Genomic DNA, 21,663 nt, shown 5'->3' with positions numbered 1-21,663 from the left:
AAATTTTAGATAGCCAAATTTCCCCAACATAAAGCTCTTACTCAAAACCATTTTAGGTAATATATTACGGTTTAATAGAGTATTTCGCGGGCTTTTTTTTTATTTATTTTTTGCTTAATTTTACTTATTTCCACTTCTGATGCATGTCAATAAATATGTCACTATAACTTTGTTCCAGACTCGACCGAAATACATTTTGGCCTTTCTATCAATTTCTACACTAGTTCTCGTTTCACTTCGAATCCCTGTGATACGCCGCTTATAAATAGCTATTTCGGTGTTTAATTAGGGTTTTTGTTCCAATTTTCCGAACACCTGGAGAAATAAAAGCTGTAAGTGAATCACATCGCCCCATTGGCGCCCGATATCTGCAAGGAATATTCATAGATTTTTCTCTGTGCGTTTATTACTCAATTGTTTTCGTTTTTTTGTGTAAAATACAAGTCAGAACTCGCAGTATACATTATTACAATTACTGAGTGGTACTCTTATGTAAATAAATATGAAATGACTTGAATCTCAAAGCATCAAATCCTCAAGTCTAACTTTAAGTCATTATTAGCGAGACCCAAGAACGACAAGATTCATAGAGACCATCTATCATGTCAACAACTATGTGTTTAAGCGTAAACAAATGAGTTGCTGATAGTCAAGGGTAAAAAAAACATGTTTCGCTGTTTTCTGAGTAGCACGTCTATCTTTTACATTTTATGCAAAAATCATAAATAATTTTGATAATCGGTGAAACTTGGTTTTTTATAAGAGAAGCAATTTAACCCCAAGTGGCAAAGCAGATGTCTTTAGGCATTAGTTAATTGTCCTAGCACCCCTTCATCGCCAGAAATATCCACAAAATCTGTCATTCCGTCGATCTCTCGCAGCTAAAATTATCAAGTTATTTGCCTGTCACATTTTTTTCATTTTAAACTCTAGCTTAGGATACGTGATCATGCGTCGGAAATTTTAAATTATTTATTGTAGCTTAAAGTAACTATTGAAGTATATTTACATTGTAATTCGCGGGTAAACTCTCACTGGGAGGAAATTCACCACAAAGTGAGTTCTTGTCTTCGAGCGAGAAATAAATCGCTAATTAATCGACACGGACAACACGAAACGGATTTTCGGCGAGACAGTATATGAAGACATCGCTCACCTGAGGTGTTTCTCGAGGTTGGAGTCAATTTTAAGAGCGGCACCTTCGTTAAAATTCAGACTGCAAAGTAACAGCATAAGAATAATATTATTGAAAGACAAACGGCGCAATTGAACGTGTAAGGCAAACAGCCCGCGGAGTGAACCGTAAGAATCATGGTGCAATGACTTCAAACGCTACTTTCTCGATGACAAAGAAAGAAAGTTCCGCCAGTTCAAGAATTAGGATCAACGTAAGCGGAACAATGTTTGAAACTTTAGAAGAAACCTTGTCGAGGTACCCAGACACTCTTTTAGGATGTCCAAAGAAGCGTGTTCAATATTTTGATAAAAGACATGACGAATACTTTTTCAACCGAAACAGACTGGCTTTCGATGCGATTCTGTTTTATTATCAGTCGTATGGGAGACTAGTTAGACCCGACATGGTGCCTGAGAATGTTTTTATCGATGAGGTACGTTTCTTCCAAATTCGAAGCGCGTACACTTCTACTCGAGATAAAATCGAGCGTGCTCTTTTAGGAAAAGACGAGGATTTACCACAAAACCTCATACAACGTAAGATATGGCTGTTGTTTTCACATCCCGAATCATCATACGCAGCAAGAGTTATGGCAGTTTTATCTGTTGTTATCATTCTTCTTTCGGTCGTTATACCATGTTTTGAGTCGTCATCTGGGGTCATCAACTCTATAAACAACAATAGGAGCACGTTTTTCTCGTCTTTGGAGATGGCCTGTTATATTTGGTTTACCTTCGAGTTAGTGGTTCGTTTTTGCAGCGCACCTCATAAACTGCGGTTTTTTCGCTCAATGCTTAACATCGTTGACATAATCAGCGTAGTTCCGTACTATGTTCTTCTAACAATGCAAAACACTCGTGCACCGTTATCGGTGCTGCGCGCGGCAAGAATGCTGCGTGTTTTACGGATATTCAAACTCTCCCGCTACTCTAGTGGTATGCGGATATTGATATTTACGTTTTATACGAGTATGAAAGAGTTGGGAATGTTTTTTATCTTCATTTCCATCAGTGTCGTGGTATCATCGAGCGCAGCGTACTACGCCGAGACTGGTTGCGAAAAATGCGCTTTTACGAGCATCCCTGACGCTTTTTGGTGGGCGGTGAACACGATTACAACGGTGGGTTACGGCGATCAGTACCCGCTGACAGCCTCTGGTAAAATGGTGGGTTGTCTGCTGACCGTGTTTGGTGTTTTAATCATTGCTCTTCCAGTTTTCCTCTTTGTCGCAAACTTCAACAAAGTTATGAACGCCAACATGGCCGCAATTGACCGCGCTGGAGAAAAAGAACGCTGAAGTCAACTGAACCCATTGAAACTCTAAGTGTGCACTGAAATGGCTTTCTCCGATTGCTTGCCGAATTTTGTATCACGCGAAGTACTTTTAGCAAAGCAAAACAAATTCTGCTATCATCTTGCACATGAATTGTGCAAATATTTTCTTTGTATTTAAGCGCTTGTATCGATTACCATTTGTTACTTTAATGTTCTTTAAGTCCCTTCGATAAAAGAAACTATGACTAATGTCAGAGCCACCCGCTAAAAGGTTTTTATCAATTTTCCTTAATCAAAATGATGTCCATGTTTGTGTTACCAACGCAAAAATATGACTAATCTCTTTTTTCAGGCAGATTATTGAAAACCTGTTTGAAAATAAGATGGATTAATTGATTGCTTGAAAAGGATTTTAGCTAGTGTTAAGGGCAATTCTTTCTGTTTAGTGAAAGAAAATGTTTCTATCTGAAACTGTATTTAGGTAATCAATCAAGCTGTCTTATTTGTAAACAGCTTTTAAATAATCTTCCTGAAAATTGGAAACATTAGTCACTGCATAAAATCCTTGATTATTGTAAACGGACTAAAATTAATTTTAATTTTTTTCAAATAAAGCTTACGATTTTACCCCATGAACACTTACCGTAACAGCATACTGAGTCCACTAAAGCAAGAAAAAACCTTTAAAATTGTTTACATCTCGCGCATCAAACAAATTTTCAGCGCTAGAATCCAGTCCATTGCGAAACTTGACTGTGCTCTGATACGGACCAAAATCGGCATTGTTTGCCGTTCCCCATTTCATTTATCGTTATTTTCGTTACCCTTCTATGGTTTGTTGTTTTTGTACTTTCATGTCTCTTTTCATTTGTTTGTTTTTGTTTGGATTTGTATTTGTTTTTCTTTTTTCACCAACAAGTCTTCACCCAAGCAACTTACTATACAAATGAAAATGTGAATTTCAGTTTCTCTTTCATTTGCTCTCTCATTTATTACGATGAATGAACTCTGTCACTTCGCCAAAATAACATGTCCTCTGGCGTCAGGGTGTTCTGAATTAATTTTGTATTGAATAGGCTTCAATCAAGGACCGGGAATTTCAACATTTCAATTTCAATATAAAAGAAGACCGACGCTCAGATGAATGGCTGTTTGTATGTTTGCGATCCAGTCAGTTAAGTGGTTCTAAGGAAAGAAATTAATTAAAGACGGGGATCAACGTCCCTTATTTCGCCAACAGATCATCAGACCCTACAATATTCGCCGGTTAAGGGGAGAACTTTGCACGTACAGTATATCAGGAAAAATGATGGACACAACCGCGATGACCGAAAGAATTGAAAGGCTCTCCTGATGGGTTATACGAAATTAAGACTGAGCGCTTATTCCATTAGCCACGAAGTTGAGGTTTTTGTCGGCTGATTTATCACCTCGAGGAAAAGGATTGTCAAATTGATAGGAATAGAAAGTGCCAAGTGGTATAATCGTTACAGAGTGATTCAATAAAGAACCGCCTTAGGGCTCCTACCTAAATTTCAGTATAGTTTGCCTTTTTGCAGCTTCAAAACAGCAGATAGTAACCCAATGATACAGTAAGACTGTTGGAAGCTTTAAGAAGAGCACAATAAAAGTTAAAGAGGTGTTAGCTCAGTGGCAGATTTGCTGTGATGAATATCTGCTCCTAAATCGAAGCTTTGATCAACTTGTAATGTAACGCTCCAATATATAGATTAAGCCAAGCCTAAAAGCGGAGCTCGCATGTTTTTTTTTCCGCACGTCTCAAGGGCACAACGGCTTGCCCCGGAACCCGGGTCGTCCGACTCGGAGCTCAGTACACTGACCACTGGACTACTGAACAAAGCGTGGCGTTGGCGTGCCCGCGGTACAGTTGACCACGCATCTTAAAAGTAGCACCTTGTACGGTCGTACGGTCGTACGGTCGTCGGTCGGCTTGATGGGTTACTACTATTTGTATAATTATGGGGCTACGCTCTACGAGCTCCGCTATAATCACCAACTGCGTGAGATGAGTCGTTGAAACTTGTGTTGTGGTCATCTGTAAAGTCAGGTTCTCCAAGGCTCTGTTTTGGCCTCTTTATTCTCTTTATTATTAGTCTACCAAACTGGGCTATGTATTAAAAAAATCATATTTTAAGGAGAGGTCTATATTAAGAAAATCCTATTTTAAGGAAAGGTGTAGACTCTGTTAATTACCGTGTGACAGGAGCCAATTACTTAATGGGCTCTTACGTGTGATACATACTGCAATAAAAACTGATTGCCATTTCCATATCGTACGTGCAGTCTGATTATGAACGCTGCGGCCGGTTGCAAGCTAGGACCCGGCGACAGTAGCCTGCTAAGCTTGTTGTTTTTCTTCACTCCCCTCTTGTCCACCCTCTGCCTTACAGGCGGGTTAGGTGAGCGAGCACTGGAGACTGGAAACCACTAAAAGGCTTGGCTACTGAGCGGAGGATTGTGTTTTGAAGAGAGTTGAGTATCGAAGCGTGATCGTGTGAAGTGAGGTTTGTTTTTATTCCATCTCCTAAGAAGGTTTGGTATTCAGAATAGAAGACTCTGTTCCTTGCAAGAATGGGTGATCATGTCAGAAATCCCTTTGACGACATTGATTCCGGAGATGATGAGATAGAAAAGCCACCGACACCTGAAATCCATCATGGCGGTGATTCGCCAAGGGCGCCAGGTTTTAGCGATATTTCAGACAACGAAGATGAAGAAAAAACCGGCGAAGAAGCCACCAAACAACAGCCTGAAGATAGCAACGATAGTTCTAACGTTAGTTCCCCAGGTGATAGGGAAGATAATACAAAAGAGGATATCATTACGGAGGCGAAACCTGACGCTAGTCCTCTCTACGATCAGGAAATGTCGCCCGTTTCATCAACTTCGGCAACAGCTGACGACCAGGAGAACACGGTCGCCAAAGAAGATCACAAAGAGAAGGATGCTTCCTTAGAAGCTGAGCAATTACCACAAAAAACAAATCAAGAATCTGAAAGAAAACAAGAGAATTTAGTTGGAACGGAAGTCGAAGGTGAACTTGGAGTTCTTAGTCAGCTGTCTACACCAAGAGCAGAGATGGGCGAAGGAGAGCCCGAGGGAAATTTAAATGTAACAGAGAACACAACCGAAAGATGGCGAACTTTTTCTTCAGGGGCAGCAACGGACGATGATTTAGAAATGCCAATATCACCTTTAGGTCTTGGACTCTCAGGACCTGAATCAGAAATAGTTGATGACATTTTGAAAAGTGATGTCTCCAAGCTTCTTCCTGGCAATGAAGACGAGTCTAAGGAAGGGCCAATAGGTATGATTGATTTTGAAACGGTAGGGCACACTTTCTATCTGTGAACCAGTACAATAACTCACTCAGGATGTTGGGTAGTATGAGAAACACTTGGAAATCTCAAGCCAAAGATGAGTGATTTACAGACTTGTTGAGTGTTCTCTCAACATTCCACGTCGGTTGTTTTGCTGGCAAGCCGTTATAAAGTGTGGCCTTTTGTTTTATGAAACAGCTATAGTCTAATGATATACTGAACCCTTTTTTTCATTAATCAGAGTGCACCTAGTATCTTTTATGTAAAGTAACACTTAACAAACTCATTTTATCAACCCCATTGATGAAAACCAAATTATGTTGACATTATATGAGTTGCCCAGTTTTTTCCCTAAGCTCTGAGGGTATTAAGCAGTAAGTGAACTGCATGTAAAGTTTTGCCTGAAGGTGCAGCCACCAATTACACCATCAGCAGCTGAATAGGGAAAAAGTTATTGAAACCCCTGCATTTGTTTTATTTTGTCTCTGACTGGTTGGAAAGGTGGTATAAGGTTATCAAACCAGTTAGAGAGAAAATTGAAAAGACAAAATCAGAAAAAAGAGGAGTAGAGAGCTTATATCATTAGATGTAGTTCTAAGATATCCCGGATCAACATCAGTATCTGGGCAATTGCACACCTACCCCTTAGGGGAGGGGTAGGTGGGCAGTTGCCCAGATACCGATATTGATCCAATATCCCTTACAGCTGAAAAAACTGTCCAGCAGTGAGTATAGGAAACTATTAACATGGTGATGTAGGCTGGTTACTCTATTGAGACATTCCTCTGATCTCACCTTCAAAATAACTACTTACTTCAACAATAAAGCCACCAACTCCAAAACTCTTTTACTAATCCTGCCTCTTCTCCCAGCCCTTTGGGAGCTTGGTTCCACCTCTCATGTGATAGGTAGTCTTGACACATACACTGTGCCCTTTCTTTGCAGACCAAAACGATGACCTCAACAACATAGCTAAAGAGGAGAAGAGTCTTGCTGAGGGAAGACCAACAGAACCAGATGAGGAAGGGTATGTGCAATCTTTACATTGTGACCACACAGCTGATCATCATTATTTTTCTCAATGCAACTCATGGTACTGTTCAGAAGTAAATAAGAGTCTTATATAACATGATCATGAAGTTCTGGAGGCATCTAAAGAATAGAGATTTTAAGTTAACTTTGCTTAGTACTTTGCCTTCCCCCCTGCATGATATTTTACAGTTATCTTGCCACTAGGAAGACTCACCACCAGTGAGCTCACCACTAAGGTAATCTCACCACCACCAAGGGGCCACCAGTAAACTTGCCACCAAGGTTGCTAGCTAATTCATTATAGATTCAAAGATTTAGGCGACTCTTAAGTTTGAACTTAAGTCTTGCAAGCATCACCATAGGAATGCCAAAGGCAAAACCGCAGAGCTGTGCTGAAGGCTCAATAGTTTTATCAAGATGGCAGAAGGTGAGTCAAATGTGCATAATAGTCAAGGAGCCACCAATTTGATCTGTTACAAGAAGATATCAAAGGGACTATTGAATGACGAATTCTATCCTGTAAATATTTAGAATGTTCATAGTGACAGACTGCAACTTTTTGATTGAACAAACAAATTACAAGGAATATTATTGAACGCATGCATATTTTTGTTGACAAAACAAGTGTTTTGAAAGCTCACAAGGAGATCCTGACAATTTTTACTCCACTACCACAACAACTCTAGTGGCGAGTCTTCCTGATGGCAAGGTGACTGCATGACCATCACAAGCTTATCCCCTTGCATTTCATCAAATTTTCATCACAGTTCAGTTCAACCAATTTACACCCCTGTGTGCCAAGAGGCACTATAAGAGTGAAGTTTTTGCCCAAGAAGACAATACAGTGACCAGTTCAGGAGCCTCTTTTAAAGGCCCTAATTCCCTTTCAGACTCAAACCCTTATGTTAAAGTTCTGTAAGGATTAGTGATGTTTACCTTTGCTCAAACACATTTCCCTTGTTTCATTGCCAGATATTTTAACTGTTTAAATTTCAAACCTGTTAATATTTTAATCTTTAATGTAAATGCAGCAAACAAAACGCACTTTTTGGGACCAGTAACCACAAACATTTTCTTCTTGCACATTTTACAAGTTAGATAAGAAGTATATTTCTTCAAACATTGATCAGGGTAGAATCTGAAGAGGAGGCTGGTGAGCAGCTGATTCAGGATATTTTTGGTGCTAGTGACGAGGAGGAAGAATTTGTGGTAAGAATGAAAACACCTGACAGTTTACTCAGTTTGTTTTGCTTCTCTTTCTAGCTAAACTTTTTCACTACCAGGGATCTGAATGTTAACTCCCCCCCCCCCCAACTGATGACCATATATGAATATTTGGATCAATAAAATCACACACCTACCCCTCCCCTAACCCAACATTAACCCTGATTTGTTATTAGTTGACTTTTGTTGATTGAGGGAAGGGGTGGGTGGGCAGTTACACAGATACTAACATTGAGCGAAATATTTTCTGGCTTCTTATGAGAATTTGGTGTTTTAACATAACAATATAGTCAATAAACTTGTACCCTTTGCAAGATGACATTTTTTTCAATGTTCTTTACTAGTCTGCTCTGATACTGTAATCAAAACAAATGAACAATTTCTTACTGATTCTTCAAACTTTTAGGGATTTGGACAAGAAGACATTGAAGTGACCAAGAAGAAGAAGGGAGGTAAAGATTTATAGCTTGTTACTTTTTCCAATCAGTAACTGTTTATCCAGGGAAATTTTGTTGTGCACAGTTTATATTACTCAAAGTCAAATCCTTGCTGTCTGTATTTAGCACGAGACAGAAAGCAGCACTCACTGTCCCTTGGATCAGAAGCTGATGATGAAGAAGTTAAAGCAAATAAGGATGACTTGGAAACAATGAAGGTTCCAAAACCCAAATCTAACAAAAGTGCCTTAGACAATGATGATGATGATGACGATGATTTGGATGACAAGCAAGTGTAAGTGTACTGTAATTAAATTCATTTCAGTATACAACTTTTTTTCAAACAATGAAGACAGCTCTTGGAACATTACTTGTTCACTTGAATGATGTAATTGCATTGGTGCTTTTGCCATTTTGAATTCCGTCAGGTTTCTCTTGGTACATTTCTCTTAATTACAATTTACTTGTGGGTGTCTGTTTGTTACTGTTATTCACCAGAAAAAAGTGATTTACCCAGGGGTATTTCATGTAATTGTGTTCTTGTTTTTATTCATTTATGCCATACATGTACATCTTGTTTTCTTTTTAGGTTTGTGTCAGATTTTGACCTGATGATACAGAAAAAGAAAGAGGTACATACAAACTTGCAGTCTTTATGGTTACTCAAAGGAACTTATTTTAAAATGTTTTGTTTCTTCTCTGTGATTTCTTCTGATGTTGCATCTTGCAAGTAGGGTTAGATCTCGAGAATGGACTTCCTAGGAATGGATACTAGAGGAAGAAAAAAGTTTCCTTGGCTTGCAGAATCCTTCTCTGTAAATTACTTTGTTAAGCATTAGCTACAAAATAGAATTTATATTTGGCCCATGCTCATAACAGATTTTTGACGTCTTGGTATATCTATGATCATATTTGGTCGTCAAACAGTCTGATTTGACAGGACTTAAGGTAACCTTTAGCAGTTTCATGTGTATGATGGTTTTATGACTAACTCATTATTTGTGTGCTTATACAGATGAACAGGAATTTCAGAAGGAAAAGGAAGGTAAGAAGTATTTACAGAATATTGATAATTGAAACAAGTGGAGTTCAATTTGGTCTGACATCATATTCGTGATTTCACAATCAAATTGGAATGCACCACAAGTTGATTTGAGTTCGCAAGTATGATTTCAGGCCAAAATTTTAAGACAAAAAGTTACTTTAGTTAATCAGTTTTGAAATTGCAAAGTTTCATTTATTTCATATGTAGTTAGATTAACACATGAAAAAGCCCCACATCAAAATCCAAGAATAACAATCGTCTGTGTGCACTTTCTATGGGATAATCTTTATCTCCCAATGAAATTCACCTTTTTGTGCAAAAAAATATATTTTTTTTATCTCAGAGGTCTCTGAAACACAGTTATAGTTAATGAAAGTTTAATGAATATGAATAAAAACTCACAGATGATTAATGGTTTTGGACTTACAGAATGTGGACATCATAAGTGACAGTGATGATGCAGTAGCACATATGATAACTCAGATGAAAGAAGTTGCAGAGGTACCTGTGATTTTTACTTTGGGTTATTTTTATAATTTTAATCTGTAATTTCACTTTGAAATTCCAATTAGTCCTTCTTACTGTTACTTTTCTAGCTTCACATGCAGTTTGTTTCTTTTTATTTATTCAGGAAGATAGGATGCTGAACGGAGCAAAGCAAGCAGCTACCAAGAAACTCAAAATGCTTCCTTCTGTTCTAACACACTTACACAAGTGAGTCTGACTGTTATCCCGTTCGGTCTGCCTCCCTTATTCAAAATACTTGTCTTTAATTGTTTTGCTCACTTCATGATTGTCTCTTGTTTGGTATCTCAGAGCTGATTTACAAACTACATTCCTCGAGCTTGGCGTTTTGCCTGTTTTGAAGGTTAGTAAGCTTTTTCATCCATATGTGCTATTTTTCTTTTACCCTTAAACGAAGAAATGTTTTGTCAGAAATAGAAAATTTAGCAGCTGAGCAGAAAGTTGGCAGTTTCGATAGGTCGTGAATCCTTTTGTAAACGTCTCAGATTACTTTAACGCTCAATTTGAAAATGGCTGTATAACTTTGTCCCGATGAAAACGAAAGTATTTTCTTTTGAAAAGCACTACTACTCACGTGGCTATGGACGCACCGGAAGTGCGTGTGATTTCCACGCGTGTAGTTACTGCAGTACTCGTGGTCAGTATTCTACATAATAACTCATGTCGTATTTTGCTTTACGCCTTAGGACTGGTTGAGCCCTCTGCCTGATGGTTCTTTACCTCATCTTCAGATTCGTGAAGGACTGCTCAAAGTCTTAGCCGAGGTAAGCTTTGAGCTTGAAATGCTCGTGGGCTCTCTGAAAATAAGTTCGTACTTTTGTCACTCTGTCCTCAGTCAACATCTTCATTAGGATTTAATGGACCAGAGGTAGTAATTCTGTACGGATTACCCATGATCCTTGCTGCCAGTTGGGTTGTTCTGTGTCACTAACAATGTTCCTTTTGCTCACTGGCTGAATTATAGTTACGATTCTCTCGTGAGGACCTCACTCTCGGTTGATAAGTAGTTATTTGTTTTTAGTTTCCTTCCATGGACAGCAGAACTCTTAAAATGAGCGGAATCGGTAAGGCAGTCATGTACCTGTGCCGCCATCCGAGAGAGACAAGAGCCAATAAGAAAATTGCAGGAAAACTCGTCAGTAAGTATTGTTATTACGGTTACAAGAACGAGATTTGAATAGAAATTTCCTTCAAGGATTCCTTCTGAAAAGTCGTGCATTATGTAACGGAATTAAATAATGTTTTGCGATAGAAGCCCATCTCACCGCACCACATTTCAGTACAATTCCAGTTGTAGCATAACGTTAAAGAATTTCCCCTCGCCCTCTTTCGTCAACCTTGTTCCCAAGGACCAAAATTAGAAGAGAGAGGACCCTGTCGGCTTGTCTTTGTCCGAGAGATTTTAAACTGTTGCTTTATCGTTTCCTCGTACCCCTAAGCAGGCCATTTTCCTTAGCCTTACCACCAAATTTATCTTTTATTTTATACAAGTCCAACTCATTTTATAAAGGTAATAACATGATTTCGAGTGCAATTTGATGTTAATATGCAGTAAGTACATTTTTCAAAGACAACAAAATTGCACGAGGTCGTAGGTCAAGGGCAATTTGTAGTCTTTGAAAATTTACAAGTGCTTATTAACACCAAATTGCAGGAGAAACCATGCTATTACTTGTTGATAATATGCATGGTAAAAAGCATCCCAAAAAAAAGTCAAGACAGGCAAAATTTTGACAGCGCACGCTATTTGTTATTTAAACTCGCGTTTTAACTTTGCACTCTGGTTACATGAGAATGCGCTCGTTTTCAGTCAATCAGAAGCGAGTAATTTTTCATGCGCATTATTATGTAAGAAAGGTCCAGAACTTTTCATAGTTGTTAAAAAGGGTGGGTTTGGGGCACGTAAATAACTTTATTTAAGATAGAAAGCAAACGATCAAGTAAAGTTACTCCGATAGAAGGGAATTTTCTGGAAGTACTTCCGTCCTCCCTCATAAAATGAGAAGTACTTCCGCCTTCCCACATTAAAATGACCCTAGAAGTTTAATGCTTTTAGCTTCAGGGCGTTTAGCCCCTTTTTTTAATTTATTGTTATATTTCATTTGTTTTGGTTTTTTCTCAGTATTTATTTTGTTTACTAAGTTTGTGGTTTATTCTGTCTAGATGACTGGGCGCGGCCGATTTTTGGTGTGACGTCAAACTTCAAATCCCTCAGTCGAGAGGAGAGAGAACAGCGGGATTACCAAAACATGTCCAAGAAAAGAAGATTAAGGTATCGTGTTGGAATTTTTTACTATGGAAAGCTTCTTCCACGACAACTTACTTCAAGGGTTCCCCCCATTTCAGGGACCCAAATTCTTGTCCCGACTGAAAAATCTTCTTACAACCGCTGGTCTGTCAACTTCACTGAAGGAACACCTTTGTGAAGCAGACACTTATTGTAGCCACATGTCTATCCTCTTATTATAGGATGCAAAAATAACATTTGTTTGTACTATTACAGCATTATTTTTTATTTGGACCAATCCGGCTGATGTTTGAACCGCAGCTGGTTTTTATGAGCGGAAGTTGTTTCCAGTGAGGTTCACGTAGTAGTGAAAATGATGGTGAACTCATACTTACTTAAAACTTCATCGTTTCAGTCGTTATGCTCAACCATCTCAGCAGTCATCCCATTTGAAATCATCTCTTTTTCACATATCCTATTTCGAGAGTATCATACTTTTTGAGTTGCGTCCTTATCTAAAGTAGACTAAAAGAGATTATCACGCTTGTTTTATTTTGCTTTCTCAGTTCAGTAGATAGCGATGGAGGCAGGACTCCAAAGTCCATCGATTCTGCTCTGCAGAGCGACAAAAAGTGAGTACGCTTGATCTTCAACCTTATTTGTTTTGCGCTTCACTAACGCGACGTGTCTTGAACCCCTCTTCAGAGCCGTGAAGCCTGGTGACAAGGGCTTTGTGATGCGAGCCCGCGTTCCCATGCCATCCAACAAAGATTACGTTGTGCGACCACAGAATGCTGTTGAACGGATGGATTTCTCCAAGGTAAGTCGATGATGAGACTACAGTTACTAGGTCAGTGTCACGTTACGTACACATGACTCGCCTTTGAGCGACGGTTGTCAGGCATATTGGAAAGTACAATTTGCCAGTGTGGTGTAGAATGCAGTTGAAATCTAACTTAAGGGCTGCCTGACCAGTAAACGCCTAACAGGTTGCTATTATGATAGACATATGCATCAGCTTGGAAGTGTTCTTTTGAAGGAAAGTTATTAGCTTTAGCTATAGGGGAAGATTAGAAATCAGTTTTAGTTTAGTGTATACAACCAATTTACGAACAAAGGATTAATCAGACAGTAAAAAAGTTATTGGATATAAAACGAGTTTCGTCTTGCTTTGCTATGTTCTGTCAATTTCAGAAACCTCAAAAGTCGATGAACCGTTTTGAAAAACAGAAGAGAAAGTTTGACGAAAAGAAAAAGCTTCTCAACAGAGGATCACAGCGAGCCGTGGGTATCAGCATCGAAGGAAGGAAAATGGCTCTTTGATCGACGCCGTTTACGTGCTGCCTACACGAAGTAATCGTTCATGTGAAACACTGACGCTAAATGAATCTCTACTGCAAGCATCCCTCGTCTTTGTGAACACGCAATGAACAAACGTCATCAGTCACTTGAGAGATGAATGGAGCGAAGTGTTTTGACGCACGCCTATCAGAGCCGACGATGTAACAACTTTTTAACTTGCGCTAATTGTAATGAAAATGAATGAAGGAAAATAAGGATCAGAAGATTTTTGTTACCTTTGATGAGAAATCCATACTCTATTATTAGTATCCTGATATGATTTTGTGAACTCGTAACTTAACTTCAAAGGACTGCTAGGGAAAGTAACTGAGGTTTGAGTTATTACACGCTAGGTTATAGAACCTTAGATTAACTTGTGTTATTTTGGTTGCTATTTGAAAAACAAAAGTTACTTCCCTTTGTGTCCGCGCGAAAGCATCTTCATAAATACTCGGTTTTGTACATAACAAAATAATTATTTAAAACTTTCAAATTGTGGAATCATTGCTAGAGATACAACAGACAGATGAAGGTTTACTCGGTTTCTTTGCGAAGCCATTGGATTTGTTGTTTCGCAAGGATGGAAGCTACGCGGAGTTTCTACCAAGCATAGTTTTCATATCGCGCTGGAAATATACATGTTGTTCGATTAGCGCGGATATTTGGCGAATTGCGTCGTATTTATCCGAGCCCCTCAAGGGGCGAGAAAAGTCCATGCGATAAGCAAACTGTCGGACCTTGTTATATGTTAAACCATCGAATAAGGGATTTTATCTACCAATATTTCGTTTCCTAGTATTTTTGGCTTCTAGTTCTAAATAATTTCTGACTTATCTGAGTATTATAGCGATCGCATACGGTGTGCGTGAAAGACGGTAATATTACAAACCAAACCATGTAAGTCCGCTTTTTTATGACCAACGAAACAAACTGATACACTTAAAAGCTCGTTGCTTAAAAATTTCTAGCCCAACTAAAACGAAAAAGTAGTTGTTTGGATCGTCCAGTGCGTTCCGCTTCCCTTCCGAATTTGACCCCGTCCTATTGTAATACCGTGGCAAACTTTGCGCGTTTCGTTGCCCCAATATGGTAATTGGAGTGATGGTGGAATAACAATCTTGGAGGGAATGAGCACAGTAAGAACATCATGGAAAGGCTTTTTCTAGGTGGCTATAGGGAAAAAGCTTTCAAGTCGCTAGCACAGAGCTTGTATGATTACAGTTTATTCCTAGTTCTTCACGACGCTTATTCCAATTTCTGTTGGCTTTACCGTTAGCATCTGTGGCACTGGTAGGATCACATTTCTTTTTGATATGATGAAGTACTTAAGATTGAAGGTCTTTCAATTTCAACTAGCTTTCTTCCAAAAGAACCTTTGTAATGAAATCCTGACAAAAACATTTCCGCACAAAAGCGAGCGGGTGACAAGAGATTGTTTAAGTGCTTTACCCAAGATCAAAGCACAAAGCTCTTGGGTAGAATTCCCATGGGCTATTCCTTAGGCTTCTGCCCTTCATTAAGAAAATGGGGAGCCCTTACGAAGGCAAAGGTTCTTTCAAAATATTTTTGTAGGGCGAAACGTTAAACTGGTACTAACTAAGAGTTTTGTTAAAGTATTAAATAACACCACGTGAAGTCCTTATTTTGAAAAAAAAAAAGAAAGAAAGAAAAAAAAAACAAGCACGAAGAGCATAAAGGTGCAATGCTCAGAACAGGTATTTCATGGTGAACAAAGAAAAAGCGTTCGTTGGAAGAGGATGATATCAATTATGGAACAGCATTTGGTCGGTTCTAGTATTTTCAACTCTTGAAAAAAATCAATTCTGCGGTTCCATCTCGCAATGCTTCTTCACCTAAGAGTCTTTTAAGAGACAAGTCCTGAATCCTCAAACTGCAGGAATGCTAGTCCGATGATTTATTTTTCCTCGAGTGTAACAACGCCAACTCAAATTTAGCTCGTCTTCCAACAAACGATCGAGCGAATGTTCATGTACCTTACACGACGTATGATGCTTCCTTGACGCAGTAAGTATCGAAAACGTTATGTCTTTTTTTTTCTTTTTATATATTTTTCAGTTTAGGGCGGTCTTCTAAGGTTACATTTTGCAGAGTATCCTAATTAGAGGTAATAGTAAGGTAAATATTTATCGCCGCCACCTGCAAGTAACCCGCTGGTATAGCTGAACTGAAGTTAGCAAGAATGTTTCAGTCGAATGCTTTTTTTACATCAATAAAGAATTTGTTTATATTGCGATTTTTGGGTTCTGTTTTTAGAATGTTATTGTAAAGGCTGAGTGCACTGCTTTGGTAGATTCGCCGAAAAACAGGAAAAATAATCACTTGTTAACTTTTTTGTGTCTGAGCGCCTGAGTAACGGAGTAATTCATACAAATATTTTAAAGGCGCGTTTATTGAAAATAACTTGAATATTATGACTAATAGATTTTAACCTCAAAAAGTAGGGAAAAACTGCGGACTTTAGGAGATCTAATGAAAGATTGTGTGAAGTCCTTAAAAGTCAATTGGTGAAATAACATGTCGTCGGCGTAAAGACAATAAAACCACTGTAAATGAACTAGATTTTTAAATGTATGAAACTTCAACAATGAATTGAAACGAACTTTAATAAATGAGTTTTAAATTGTCAAGTGTTCGCAAAGAATTGCCTTGAATCCGAAATCCGATGTTCATTTATCAATTTGTGTTTCTGTTATATTTTACAGTCTGTCTGGTTCACAGAGGGAAAGCATAATCTTCCGCTCTCTCACATGAAATATTAAAACGTCCCGAACTGGTATCGGTTAGAATGTGTTAGCAAGCAAAAAATACCTACTGTTATTTTCATCTTTACGCAAAAACCATGGGTGGTATCGAATTTCTTTTACTTCATACTTAGATTCGTCAAAGTACTGAAAATTCTATGTTAAGGAAGAGATCAGCTTGAAAAATGAAAATGATAAATATTAAAAGCACATGGCTATGTCATGTGCGATCTTACGACCACGTCAATTTTTGAGAAGTATAATGGGGTAGGCAGTCTTTGAAGTCTGACTGACAATTCGGCCATAAAATATAATACTATGCAAACTTGGAAAAAGAAATTTAAAAAAACTGGTTTGGTTCAGAGCTAACATCTGTTTATTCAGTGTAATGGCAGTGTTAATGTATTTACCGAAATGTATACATTTCCGATTGTGGCGAAGAAACCAATTCACGGGCCGCGGACATGCTTAAGTCAACAAAAGAAAAAATGTCATAAAAATATTTCGCCGCCTTGTAATAAGCAAAACAAACGAGTGCTCCGGAAAAGGTGAACAGTTGCTACTCGAAAAGTGTAAATACCATGTTTAAAATGGTTATTAATTTTAATCACGTACACTGACAAAGCTAACAACTCTGCTACAGCTACGAAAATCCTCGACTGAATTCTCAGTCTTCGCGAAAGAACCCTTTTGAAATACATTTGGGTCACGGTTTTGAAGGAGTAAGTCACGAAATTTATTCCGCTGGACTCTCGTAAAATCTTAAAATATCAGGAAATGCATTCCTCGAGGTGAGAAGTTTTTAGTTTCATTGCTTGTCAATTCTTTTGTTTGGCCTGGTACATGGTGAAATGGTTGGTTAAGTTTTGAAGTATTACCACACATCTGTCTCCAAATAAACGCATCTGAATTGGAAAAAAATCAAAACTTTCCATGTTAGGTTCACGATTTCTCCATTTAATTTTGTTCTGTTCGAGATTTTTCTGGCTGGTGGTGATGAAAAAAAATCTTCGAGGTGAATAAAATTCATGCATAAATTATGTTACTTTTATACTGCTGTTTAAAGAGCGAGAACAAACTTGTCTAAGAGAATGACAACAGAGGGCTTTGACTTGAGGCGGGATCACCCGCTCTGAATCGAATGAAGGAGTACTTCCGAAAGTCCTTAAAGTCAGGATAAATTTTCCCCATCGCTTCAAAGTTTTGTGGGTTGCCATTTTGTGTATTTATACTTTGTACAGTTTTTAAGGACTAAGTATCACTTGCGGGCGAACTAACAATAGTATTGAATAATTGAACAGCGACAAGCCAATGAGATGGCTCGTTTTTCTTAGCAAACATCCCTGTTAATTAGTCAGAGACATTTAAACAGTGGTCTTTCTATTTGAGACCAATTTTGCTTTAATCGTAGAGGACTAGAGCATCCATCACGTGGAGAAGCTGTAGTATTGAGTTTTGTTTCATCTCTTAGGTCAAACTCGACGAGAAAATCTTTTGAAATTGCCATGAGCGCTGTATCTGAAAATGCCCCATCCAACAGTACCCTACGCGCGCCAAAATGCGCCCGCTGCCGGAATCACGGAGTGGTATCTTCGCTGAAAGGTCACAAACATTATTGTAAATGGAGGGACTGTGTTTGCCCCAAGTGCCTGTTAATAGCAGAGAGACAGAGAATTACCGCCGCTAGGGTGGCCCTTCTGCGCCATCAAACCAGAATGGAACCGTTCGAGTCTAAAGGCTGTGGACCATGCGTTGAATTTACGCATGGAGGCGCGGATCACGAAGTAGTATTCCCTTCGTTCACACCGAGAGTGAACTCGGTTTTCTCCGCCAGTCCTCCATCCGAACCAACACGACCAGCTTCTTGCCCTGTAACTGAAGGTAATAAAAAGATAGTTATGATTTTTCTTTTTTTGTATAGTATGTCAATACAAAGTTAGCCATTTAAAAAATGGTACGTGATTTGAAAAAATTAGTATGTGATTTCCAGGTGTCATCAGGCGTGAAACAAACTCTAAAACGGAAGACGATTTGAAAGAACAAAAGATCAGCTGCGGTTGAAATTAACTGAAAAAAAAATTCTTTTGTCTCGGTGAAAGTGTTGTGTAATCTTAACAGTGAGTTGTCTATAAAACCATTTCTATCGATCTTTTTGTTTCGCATTGACGGTAATTCTAAGCCCAACTTTTCTTAATGTACAGCACTAAAACAAATTTTAAATTACATCATCATTGAAAGAGGAGAAAGGAACATACCAAGAAGATAAAAAACATTCGAATTAGTTTTTTCTTGTCAGAGGTGTCTCATAAGATTTAATTTAATGCACATGTCAATTGCGTAGAGTTTAAGTGCTATATTTAAGTAGAGAGAAAAAAACGAATTTTGTAATTGAAGGAAATGGACTGTAGTAAAGAAACAGTAATACATGTGGTTATTCTCTTTGGGAAATTTGTTATAAATAGGTAATTTCTATTCATTCTCGAATAGTTCATTTGATCGTATGTTTCCGAAAGTATTTATCATTTAGTTTAATGAACTGCACAAACTGCACAAACAATCAAACCACCTGTTGCCCACTTGAGCGAGTACAAAAATATCTAGACTTTTTATCAAAATTAATTACTTCTCTGATAATTGTATAACTGCTTGCTCGTATGTTGAATTTGAACGCTACTTTTTCCTAAAGGGAGGTTGGTACTTATTAGAAATTATTCAGTGGTACCAGTATGGTTCGATAATTTGTGCTAAATGATTCGTTCTAATTCTTGTGCTGACAGCGCTTTTAAATTGGATTTGTCTGACGTAAAGAGGAAATGTCCGCCTATTATTTCAACTCACTTTTATTGAAGGAGAGAGAGACTTGAAAAGACAACAGAAAGTTCTACTGACATACATTTTTTGGTTTGTCTGTTTAACGAGTTTGTCTTCAATTGAAATGTTTGGCAGACGGTGCAAATAATTCAGTTACTTTGATTGAAAGTGAAAAGGTTAGGGTGAATCCTAACTTCTCTTCCATGATTCATCTTACAGAGAAAAACTCACAACAGCCAGTGTTCATTAAAGAAGAAAAAATTGATCCGGAGTATTCCAGCAATGACACTCTTCCCGAAGACGACCGAGGTGATGAACCTCCTCCCAAAAGATTGGCAAGAAGCGCCTCACCGCAGCTTACAAACGGGAATGTTTCTCGCTCCCCGTCACCTCGCTTTCACGTGCATGAAAGCTGTCGACCACAAGCAGATCATGTGATCAGGGAGAACGATAACTCTTCGTTTCAGTTGCCATGGAGCTCGACTTTCCGTGACCAAGATGATTTCGACTACACCGTGAAGCTTCTTCAAAAGAGTCTTGGTGAATCTGCCTTCAAAAGACGGAAACCTCCCCATCCGGTCGAAGTTCTCAGCAAAATATTTCCTTCACACAAAGAAAACGTATTGGAACTCGTTCTGAAAGGCTGCAGTGGTGATTTGGTCCAAGCGATCGAATGTATTCTAGCTGGCAAGAGTCATTCCATCGACTTTCCGGAGCCAGCCTCGTCCTGTCTTCCCTCTGCCCCTTTGTCTTCTAGTTTTTCCAGCATTCCGTTCACGGGAGTTAAACAAACTCTGCTTCCAGGCGTGCCTCTCTCTTTACCTCTTACGTCATTCAACGGTGCTACCAAGACTACGGCGCACCCACTGACCTCAATGGGAGCGCAGGCTCATGGTGGACTAAGGTTACCTCCCATGATACGAAGCCGTTCGTTACAAACTCAAAGAAACGAGCATGAAGAAAGAGAACTGAATGGATATCATGCGCACAACGGCCTCATTGGGCCAGCATTTTTGCCGCCTTATCGAGGTTCGCCTCCGCTTTCTAGAGAAAACAACTTGTTGGAGAACGAAATCTCGGTTTGTTTTCGTTGTGGTACTAAATCTCGATCGGGTGACCGATTTTGTGGGAAATGTGGGGCGGACCTTAAATGTTAACAAGACGTGTCATTTGTTTGACTGTGAGCCATTAGTTTTGGTGTGGGTCGGGTATATTGAATCGAGCTTACCAGAAAACTCCCCGAGAAAAGTTTAAAAACAGCGGCTTTACCGTTTTCGTTTTCTTCTAGTTATATCAGTTTTGCAGTGGGGCGTCGTAAAAAGAAAGTTTTAGAAAGCGGTTCGTGGTCTTTCCCAAGAAGTTACCAGTAAGCCTCGATATGGTGTATTCGCCTCATTCGTGTCCAAATAATTGGCGCACATTTTCCAATCGGTCTGCAAAACTAGTGTCGAAAATAATTAATCCAAGAAAGGTCACAATATTTACTCTTTTATGTGCAAATTCCTGATGAGGAGTTGTAAATGTTGTTGGCAAAGGTGTTACTTTTTTCTCAAGGCAGGATCAAGAGACAAAATCACCTTTTTAAAAGAAACTTATCTGTGAAACCATCTCAGAGTCCTTTATCTAATAAAAGGCATAAAAGGAAATAAAAACGCATTTTTTGTCTCTAACTATTACAGCTTTAATCTATTCTCAAAATCAGGGGGTTGGTTGGAAGGAAAAGATCACCTTAACAAGATTCATCTTTACCCTCTACTTGTCACTGTAAGCAACAAAAATGTCAACCAGATTGACTTATCATGATTAAAGTGGGGAAGTTTCCTAAGAGACCGTCATACTGCGTAAATTGGCCACCGTAAAGAGTTTCACAAGCTGATACGATGACCAAAGATACTCGTACATATCCAAACGAAAACACGCTTTAATGTACTTCCAAACAAAACGAAACGACGTGAAGCTTCGAAGCGAAGCGAACAATTGAAGCAGTTGCTAAAACAAGGTTACAAATAATAAGTTACTTAATTTATACGTAAAGAAATTGGCAAACGAGAAAACAAAGTAAAGATTTACTAAAGACACTTCCAAACGCTATAGGAGGTCCGGGAACAAATGGCTGGTTACAGACGATAGAGAACGATTTAAAGGGATTTTGAAAAATGAATCAGAACAGTTAAACGAGAAAGCCGAATGAATGAAATTTATGGTATAGAACTTAGGGAAATGATGTAAAAACAAAGTAGTGGATTATCGATGAAAGTAATGCGCGTGAAAACAAAAGAACAAATATAAATAAAAATGCGATGGAAAGTGAAAAGTTACGAATTCACAATGAATTACGTCAATATGATTTTTGGCGGTAACAGATCAAGCTTCGAGCGCTAGCACGTCGTGGTTTCTTTTATCGCCTGCACTCAATAATCTGTTTGCTTCTTGTAGTAACTAGTCTTCTTATCACTAATAAGAAAC

General features: G+C 38.6%; 3 protein-coding genes across 3 annotated transcripts; all 3 read left to right on the top strand.

Moving 5' to 3' along the window:
• The first annotated feature begins 1,017 nt into the window (after nt 1–1,017).
• LOC131770722 (potassium voltage-gated channel subfamily A member 1-like) lies at nt 1,018–3,030 on the top strand. Its single transcript, XM_059086442.2, has one exon. It carries the CDS (start codon nt 1,320–1,322, stop codon nt 2,472–2,474), a length of 1,155 nt encoding a protein of 384 aa, XP_058942425.2. The 5' UTR covers nt 1,018–1,319; the 3' UTR covers nt 2,475–3,030.
• Nucleotides 3,031–4,936: 1,906 nt separating this feature from the next.
• On the top strand, nt 4,937–13,842 carry LOC131770836 (protein IWS1 homolog). Its single transcript, XM_059086569.2, has 16 exons — nt 4,937–5,780; nt 6,739–6,820; nt 7,956–8,034; nt 8,456–8,501; nt 8,613–8,781; nt 9,076–9,118; nt 9,502–9,531; nt 9,961–10,032; nt 10,163–10,245; nt 10,348–10,399; nt 10,743–10,820; nt 11,078–11,195; nt 12,220–12,328; nt 12,850–12,915; nt 12,989–13,103; nt 13,478–13,842. Exons 1-16 carry the CDS (start codon nt 5,045–5,047, stop codon nt 13,604–13,606), a joined length of 2,007 nt encoding a protein of 668 aa, XP_058942552.2. The 5' UTR covers nt 4,937–5,044; the 3' UTR covers nt 13,607–13,842.
• Nucleotides 13,843–17,740: 3,898 nt separating this feature from the next.
• Nucleotides 17,741–20,844, top strand: LOC131770575 (doublesex and mab-3 related transcription factor 3, truncated). Its single transcript, XM_059086297.2, has 2 exons — nt 17,741–18,267; nt 19,417–20,844. Exons 1-2 carry the CDS (start codon nt 17,892–17,894, stop codon nt 20,352–20,354), a joined length of 1,314 nt encoding a protein of 437 aa, XP_058942280.1. The 5' UTR covers nt 17,741–17,891; the 3' UTR covers nt 20,355–20,844.
• The last annotated feature ends 819 nt before the right edge of the window (nt 20,845–21,663 follow it).

The sequence above is a fragment of the Pocillopora verrucosa genome, chromosome 6, assembly GCF_036669915.1.
Source record: "Pocillopora verrucosa isolate sample1 chromosome 6, ASM3666991v2, whole genome shotgun sequence".
Classification (NCBI taxonomy): domain Eukaryota; kingdom Metazoa; phylum Cnidaria; class Anthozoa; order Scleractinia; family Pocilloporidae; genus Pocillopora; species Pocillopora verrucosa.
The sequence above is the reverse complement of the archived record's forward strand: the minus strand, read 5'-3'. Positions and strand labels throughout refer to the sequence as shown.